Raw genomic sequence first — 8,760 nt, 5'->3', positions numbered from 1 at the left:
TCGGCATTCTCAGATTCCAACAGGGTGTGCCCAAAATCTGACAGGGTTGTTTGTCTCTTTCTCAGCTTGTACCCTTCCATTGAATTAATGGCTGGAACAATCTGTTCATCATCCTGTTACATCCTGATATGGGGTGATACCAGGGGTCATATAGCCTATTCCTACATTACTTGAAGCTCCTTGATGGCTAATGTCAAAATCGTAATTGCACAATGTGCAAAATGCTAGACTTCATGTTAAATATTTTTCATAGGTTAGTACTCGGAGTCTGCACTCAGTTTGTGATATTCCTGTTATACAGTATTTTAGAGTAAACAGCAGGAATGCAACAATACAGTTAGCCCAATGTTCAATAAATACCTCAGTTTTTTAAACACAGTTTTCAGTTTGGTTCTGATGGTTTGGCACAACAGAGTTCTTTTTAGCGATTTTAAATGCTATTTAAAAAAAACAAACTCCAGTATACTTCAAGTAAAACTCCAGTACATTGTTGTACACTGTAGAAAAAACATGAATTATCACATGTCTACCTTAAATTTATTTTGAGAGAAGTATTATTTTTATAGATTGGCCATTATTTAGTTCTATGAACACATGTAATGTCCGTTTCATTCATACTGGATACTAGAGGGCGCCCCTGTGCAGAAAGTCCACATATGCATCACCGAAGAAATAGAGCTCACGACTCCTGGAAATACCATACACGTGTTTCCTCATCTCAGCGCACGACTCACGGACACACAAACAGAGTTTGGAGAGAAATAAAAAAAACACGGAAAACGTTGAACTCCTCATCTTTTTCTGTTGCTTGTTTACTGCGCGTGGACAGGTCACCGGGTTTTTGCGTAGTTTAGAGTGACAAATCATACCAGTGTACTTTAAGGTCAAAATGCGTACCCGCTACGCAAAATGCGTACATGTCACTAAAATCACAAGATTGGGCTCAGTAAGATTTTTTTATTGTTTTTGAAACATGTCTGTTATGCTCACCAAGACTGCAGTTATTTGATTACAAATACAGTAAAAATATTAATAATGTGAAAAAAAAGCTATTTTAATATATTTTACTTTTCATATATTTTAATAGATTTTTTGTCAAATATTCTTGCAATGCAAAGCTGAATTTTCAGCATCATTACTCCAGTCTTCAGTGTCACATGATCGTTCAGAAATCATTCTAATATGCTGATTTGCTCAAGAAGGATTTCATATTATTATCAATGTTGAAAACAACTGAAGAAGAAAAAATCATACTGACTCCAAACTTTTGAGCAGCAGAGCAGTATACATTTGCACATTGTGTATGAGGTGTCACCTGGTATCCCTGCAGGAAGGGGTCCAGAACTGAAGACAGGAAAGCGAGGGTGCTGTGACCGCTCGCTGACATCACAATCTCATGCTCCGATACCTGCAACACTCCACGCTTCATGAGCAAATAACACGCTTCTTCAAAGTCCTACAAAAACACACACGATAACATGTCATGAAAAGACATTTGACATTACAATCTAGAGCTGAGATTCTTTTAAGGACTTGTGATTTCATTCGGTTTCAACTGAAACAGTAAAAGTTTGGCTTTCAAATGATTCTCAAATATTCAGTTACAAATCGCGGTGACAAGATTTTTGTGAATGTGGTCTAACCTGAACCGAGTCCCCAGGGCAAAGAATAAATTCATTGGAGAACATGTTTCTCAGAAAGTTGAAACAGTTGTAGACGTCGTCTAGAACACAAATGGCTTTGTGATTGGTAAAATCTACTAATCCAGAGAAAAACTAGTAACATTTATAAAAAGTCTCGGTAACGTATGTAACCCTCATTTCCTGAAGGAGGGAACGGAGACGTTACGTCAGTAGTGACTGACGAATTGGGATCTTCGCTAGAGAGACCAATCACCTTTGAGTGTTAACAAAACAAGCCAATAAGTGTTGGCGTGCGATCTTTGCGTCGCGCACCCCACCCCGCGGGTATATAAGGAGAGTGCGTGCAGACACACATTCAGTTTTTCGCTGAGGAGCCGAGACACTGTGCCTCGGCCGTACAGCGGTGGTACAGCAACTGTGGCGACGGAACATAACGTCTCCGTTCCCTCCTTCAGGGAACGAGGGTTACATACATAACCGAGACGTTCCCTTTCAGTCAGTCACGTTCAACGTTACGTCAGTAGTGACTGACGAATTGGGATACGTATGGAAAACGCTACTCTTGCTGACCCCCTCCAGTGCCCTGCGAAAGCCAGCAAGTCCCCCCACACCAGTTGGGGCGGAAGATAGGACAGGGCTTAGGCAGAGGTGTCCGCCACAGCTGTTCCGTACAGTGGGACATTGGATAACACTGGGAAAGCGTACCCAAGTAGGGGAACGCTACGGAAGCCACATCCTGCGTATAGAAGGTATCATGTGGAATTACACATATGGACTGGCCATAGGGAAGTGCAACATATGGAAGTCCCTGCGGTAGACTCAGCCTGCCCGGGGTGAGATACTATGCAGCAGAGATGGCAGAAAATGCCAGGGAAAGACACGGGCTTACCGTGAGGGGAGCCGTACCGTGGAAGAATACACATGTGGGATCACCCGAAGGGGGAATCACTACACACGGGCACCTAGCCCAGCACAAGGGCTGACCTTGGGCATACACACAAGTGCTGGACCTGGCGTCTGGCGCTCCGCCACGCCTGACCGCCTAGGGTGCGGGAGGAACTTAAACAGGGTTCACCAAAAGGAAAACAGAACTGAGAAGCACTTAAGCGCACGTATCCGGTCCGTAGAGGGGAATGGCGCAGCAAGCGTGATGGACACAGAGCGGGTCCAGTGTTACTGACCATCTGAGGTAAGTACACGAGAGGACACGGGCTCTACACAGAGATCATAGAATCTCGCTAACGTGTTAGGTGTTGCCCAGCCGGCAGCTCTACAGATGTCTGCTATCGAGGCGCCTCGCGCCAATGCCCAAGAAGATGCCACTCCTCTCGTGGAGTGTGCTCTCACTCCGAGGGGGCACGGTAAACTTTGGGCCTGGTATGCTAAGACTACAGCCTCCACTATCCAGTGGGCAAGCCTTTGTTTGGAAACAGCCTTTCCCTTCTGCTGTCCTCCAAAGCAGACAAAGAGCTGGTCTGAGGTCCTGAATCTCTGCGTACGGTCCACGTAAATGTGCAAAGCGCGAATGGGACAGAGCAGAGCAATGGCTGGGTCTGCCTCCTCCCGGGGCAGCGCTTGCAAGTTCACCACCTGATCCCTGAAAGGCGTGGTGGGAACTTTGGGCACATATCCAGGCCGGGGTCTCAGGACAACGTGAGAGTCGGCCGGCCCGAATTCAAGGCACGAATCATCGACCGAAAATGCCTGCAGGTCCCCGACCCTCTTAACTGAAGCCAATGCAGTGAGGAGCACTGTCTTTACCGACAGAAACTTAAGCTCTACTGACTGCAGAGGTTTGAAGGTCTCCTCCTTCAAGGTCGTCATGACCGAGGGGAGATCCCAAGAGGGTACCAGGTGGGGGATTCAGCCTCCTCGCACCCCTTAGGAACCTGATGATCAAGTCGTGCTTCCCAACAGACTTGCCGCCTACTGCATCGTGATGTGCGGCGATAGCGACAACATACACTTTGAGGGTGGAGGGAGACAGCCTTCACTCCAGCCCTTCTTGCAGAAAGGAGAGCACGACCGCGATCGGGCATCTACAGGGGTCTTCCCGCCGGGAAGAACTATCGATGAACAGGTTCCACTTCAGCGCGTAGGCGTGCCTCGTAGAGGGCACTCTAGCTGAAGTGATGGTGTTAACTACCGCTGGGGGCAGATCACCTAGAACCTCCGCGTCCCGTCCAGAGACCACACGTGGAGATTACACAGGTCCGGGCGTGGGTACCAGAGGGTGCCCCCTCTCTGAGAAAGGAGATCCTTCCTCAGAGGAATATGCCAAGGAGGGGCTGTCGCGAGGAGCATCAGTTTTGGGAACCAAGTCCGACTGGGCCAGTATGGCGCTACTAAAAGGACCTGCTCCTCGTCCTCCCTGACCTTGCACAGTGTCTGTGCGAGAAGGCTCACTGGGGGAAACGCATACTTGCGTAGGCCCCGAGGCCAGCTGTGTGCCAGCGCGTCCGTGCTGAGGGTCCCCTCGGACAGGGAGTAAAACAGCTGGCAGTGGGACGTGTCCGGAGAGGCAAACAGGTCTACCTGCTCCAAATCAGCTGGACTGTCTCGGGGTGGAGTCGCCATTCTCCCGGAAGGGCGGGCTGACGTGAGAGCTTGTCAGCTGCACGATTGAGCTCGCCTGGGATGTGAACGGCGCGAAGCGACCTCAAATGCTTCTGACTCCAAAGGAGGAGATGGCAGGCGAGTTGCGACATGCAACGGGAGCGTAGACCGCCCTGGTGGTTGGATATGCCACTGCAGTCGAGGCACTGTCCAGGCACCCGATGCTGCATGCCCGTTGTACATGGCCCCCCAGCCTATGGCAGAGGCATCTGTTGAGACAACAACATGCCTGGACACTTGCACTAGGGGAACTCCTGCCCGAAGAAAGGCAAGGTCCGACCACGGGCTGAAGGTCTGGCGGTAAGACGGGGTGACTGGGACCCAGTAAGTACCGCATTGCCATGCCCATCTTGGGACTCGGTCATGAAGCCAGTGCTGAAGCGGTCTCATATTTAGCAATCCGAGCGGCGTGACCGCAGCAGCGGATGCCATATGCCCCAGGAGCCTCTGAAACTGTTTCAGTGGAACCACCCTCCTGCGCTGGAAGGACTCCAGGCAGCTCAACATTGACTGAGCGCGCTCTACTGAGAGGCGCGCTGTCAGATTGACCGAGTCCAACTCCATACCGAGAAAAGAGATCCTCTGCACGGGGGAGAGTTTGCTCTTTTCCCAGTTGACCTGAAGCCCCAACCGGCTGAGGTGGCTGAGTACCACGTCCCTGTGTTCGCACAACTGCGCTCGAAACTGGGCCAGTATGAGCCAGTCGTTGAGGTAGTTGAGAATGCGAATGCCTCTTTGCCTCAATGGAACGAGGGTTGCCTCCATGACCTTGGTGAAGACACGAGGCGACAGGGATAGCCCGAAGGGGAGGACCTTGTACTGATATGCTCGCCCTTCAAATGCGAAGCGGAGAAACGGCCTGTGTCCAGGGAGGATCGAAACATGAAAGTACGCGTCCTTCAGGTCGATCGCTGCAAACCAATCGAGCGGACAAACACATCGAAAGATACGTTTCTGCATCAACATCCTGAACGGGAGCCTGTGAAGGGCCCGGTTCAGAACGCGCAGATCCAGGATTGGTCGTAACCCACCGCCTTTCTTGGGTACAATGAAGTTGGGGCTGTAAAACCTCGACTTCATATCGGCTGGAGGGACCGGCTCTATCTCGTCCTTCGCCAGTAGGACTGCGATTTCCGCTCGCAAGACGGGAGTATCCTTGCTCGGCACAGAGGTGAACCGAATGCCCCTGAACATGGGAGGACGCCGGGCGAACTTAATCGCATAGCCGAGTCTGATGGTTCTCGTGAGCCAGCGAGACGGTCTGAGGAGCGCCCGCAGTGGCGCAGCGAGGTGGAGCACAGGGACCCGACCCGGAAGGCACAGCGTCCCGGAGTAGGGTCTGAGTGTGAGGTGCAACACTTACCTGGCTCCACGGTTGGGCAGGGGGTGCGTGAGAAGGCATATCATCCTCGAACCGGGCCCTGCTGCCCGCTGGCGAAAGGAGAGGGGGACGGGAGTGTCGAGGCCGTGTCTCACACACTGCCAACCTCGCCCTCTTCAGACCCGGAGAAATAGGAAACTGCTCTTTTATTGGAAACTGCTCTTTTATTGAATGTTTGGGTACCACTGGCTTGGGAGCCAGTGGCGGAACAAAACAAAAAGGAAACAAAGATTCTCCACCCGGTCCTCCTCCGGGGGAAGGAGTGGTGCGATCACCACCTCCTGAAGAGCAGGATCCAGAGTCTCCGGGTCGCCCATCTCAGGGACGCCGCTTGCCCTGGCGCTTTATGGGCCTGGCAGGGGCAGAGACAGGCTGCGCCGCTTTCCTGCTGCCAGCTCGTGGAGGCTGCTGTTGAGGCCGAGCTGGAGCGTAGGTGGAGGCAGTAGGAGGGCACCCTCGGCGACGAGCGGGCGGAGGCTTTACGGGCCTGGCAGGGCCAGAGACAGGCTGCGCCGCTTTCCTGCTGCCAGCTCCATGCTGCGGCCGGTGTGAAGGCTGCTGTTGAGGCCGAGCTGGAGCGGAGGTGGAGGCAGTAGGAGGGCGCCCTCGGCGACGAGCGGGCGGAGGGACTGCAGCCGGCGGCGGGGTGATGACAGCAGCGGGCCGCCGGGGCAGGATGTGTCTGATCCCCTCCGTCTGCTTCTGTGCGGCGGAAAACTGCTTGGCGAAGCTCTCCACCGCATCGCCGAAGAGGCCAGCCTGGGAGATTGGGGAGTCCAGGAAACGGTGTTTGTCGGCCTCCCTCATATCTGCCAGGTTCAGCCATAGATGTCGTTCCTGGACCACCAGGGTGGACATCGTCTGACCGAGGGACCGCGCTGTGACTTTCGTCGCCCGGAGGGCGAGGTCCGTCGCTGTACGCAGTTCCTGCATTACCCCAGGGTCAGAACTGCCCTAGTGCAGCTGTTTCAACGCCTTGGCCTGGTAGACCTGCAAGAGGGCCATGGCGTGCAGGGCGGAGGCGGCCTGTCCAGCAGCTCTGTATGCCTTGGCCGTTAGAGCGGACGAGAACTTACAGGCCCTGGACGGGAGGCGCGGATTACCCCGCCAGGCGGCGGCGCTTTGCGGGCAGAGCTGCATCGCAATAGCGCGCTCGACTGGGGGGATCTCCACATACCCCTTAGCCGCCCCGCCATCGAGGGCAGTGAGGACGGAAGAAGCACTAGCTCTGTTTCGGGCAGAAAAAGGTGCCCTTCAAGATCTAGTAACTCCTTCATGCACTTCCGGAAAGAAAGGAACCGGAGGTGGCTGCTGGTGATCGGCCTGCGACACCCCCAGGAACCAATCATCCAACCTCTAGCTTTCAGGAGATGGAGGTGGTTTCCATTGCAACCCGACACTCTCGGCGGCCCGGGAAAGCATAGCAGTCAGCTCTGGATCTCACTCGGGCAACGTTACTCTTCCTGACGGAGGCAGCGCAGCCGAGTCCTCATCTCCAGAGCCTAGCTCGTCCTCCTAAGCAGTGATCGACATCCTGTCATCTGCCAGAGGCCCGAATGAGACGCTAGACCCCGCCCTGTCCGGAGTCTCAGCCACCTCATCACGGAACACCAGAGGGTGCGATGTGCTGGAGGAGTGAGGGGCCCGCGGAGACGCATTCGATGGGGAAGCCCTCACTGTGATCCTCAGATCACCCTGGCCATACACCGAAGTAGTCCTCCGCTGTTGGGAGGAACTAGAACGGGGCATGGGGAGAGGGACTCCCCCTCGTTTAATGAGGAGGAGCCTTGATTGCAACATTGCGATGGTCATGTCCCCGCACTCTCTGTGATCCTCAGATTGCCGTGGCCTTACGCCGAAGTAGTCCTCCGCTGTTGGGAGGAACTAGAACTCCCCCTCGTTTAATGAAGAGGAGCCTCGATCGCAGCATCGCGATGGTCATGTCCCCGCAATGAGAACATGAGTCATCCACGAGCGCTGCCTCAGCGTGCTCAATGCCCAGGCACGAGATGCAGCGTTCGTGACCATCAGATGGAGCCAGGAAGCGACCACACCCAGAAACACATGAGTGGAAGGCCATCTTTAAAAAGACGCCGCTTCACTCATGGAGCTCTTTTAGATTCGCTCTTTTAGATTGCTCTTTTAGAAAAAAGTGTTGAAGCACCCAGGAGAGGTCGCAGCGTGACCACAGTTTGAGGAGCTGCAGCACGCCATCCAACACCAACAGCAGCACTGGACCAGCAACCCCCGCTGACGCGCATATAAATGATATGTATATGAATTATATAACTAAAATTAAATAACTGTAATTACAGATTTAGGTTAAATAAAGATGTCAGTCTTTATTTTTCTTCTTTTTAGGAAACAAATCAAAGAAAAAATAAACAAATTCTACTGTTCCTAATATTCTGTATGCTGCTCAAAAACAAAATATATTGTGTTCAGCGGAAAAAAAATTGTGTTTTTTTTTTTTACCCAGTCATTTAAAAAGAACACATTTTAGAGCTGTAATGACAATACCGTGAAACCGTGATATTTTTGCTTAAGGTTATCATACCGTCAAAATCTCATACCGGCCCATGCCTAAATGTACACTAACATTTAAAAGTTTGGGGTCAGTAAGATTTTTTTTTTTTTTTTTTTATAAAGGACTTCTATTCAGCAATAGTTCAGTTTTTTTACTTTCATTTTCAAAGATTCCTGGAAAAAAAAGTATCACGGTTTTTACAATATTAAGCAGCACAACTGTTTTCAACATTGATATTAAAAAAAAATTCTTAAGCATCAAATCAACATATTAGAATGATTTCTGAAGGATCATGTGACACTGAAGACTGGAGTAATGATACTGAAAATTCAGCTTTGCATCACAGGAGTAAATTACATTTTAAAATATATTCAAAAAGAAAATAGTTATTTTAAATTGCAATAATATTTCACAATATTAGAGATTTTACTGTATTTTTAAATCAATCAAATGCATAAGTGACTTCTTCCAAAAACATAAAAAAACTTGATGTCTCTAGTGCATGACAGCTAATTGCATAAACTAATGTTTAGTTAATATCACAATTAATATCCATGATATGAAAATAATTCTTCTGATGTCAAAAAAGTCCT

At 50.8% G+C, this 8,760-nt stretch overlaps 1 protein-coding gene across 1 annotated transcript in view; it reads right to left on the bottom strand.

The window, feature by feature from the left end:
- LOC107679665 (dihydroxyacetone phosphate acyltransferase-like) overlaps positions 1-8,760 on the bottom strand; it is a 25,639-nt gene that overhangs the window by 5,535 nt on the left and 11,344 nt on the right. The window contains exons 9-14 of the mRNA XM_016475282.1: positions 6,667-6,868; positions 5,976-6,567; positions 4,911-5,170; positions 2,316-2,379; positions 1,644-1,756; positions 1,316-1,456 (exon numbers count right to left, since the gene is read on the bottom strand). Of these exons, the coding sequence (XP_016330768.1) occupies positions 1,316-1,456; positions 1,644-1,756; positions 2,316-2,379; positions 4,911-5,170; positions 5,976-6,567; positions 6,667-6,868 (1,372 nt within the window). The remainder of the gene's footprint in view (positions 1-1,315; positions 1,457-1,643; positions 1,757-2,315; positions 2,380-4,910; positions 5,171-5,975; positions 6,568-6,666; positions 6,869-8,760) is intronic.

Source organism: Sinocyclocheilus anshuiensis, unplaced genomic scaffold, assembly GCF_001515605.1.
Source record: "Sinocyclocheilus anshuiensis isolate Anshui unplaced genomic scaffold, SAMN03320099.WGS_v1.1 scaffold280, whole genome shotgun sequence".
Taxonomy (NCBI): Eukaryota; Metazoa; Chordata; class Actinopteri; order Cypriniformes; family Cyprinidae; genus Sinocyclocheilus; species Sinocyclocheilus anshuiensis.
This window is presented reverse-complemented; position numbering and strand designations above follow the sequence as displayed.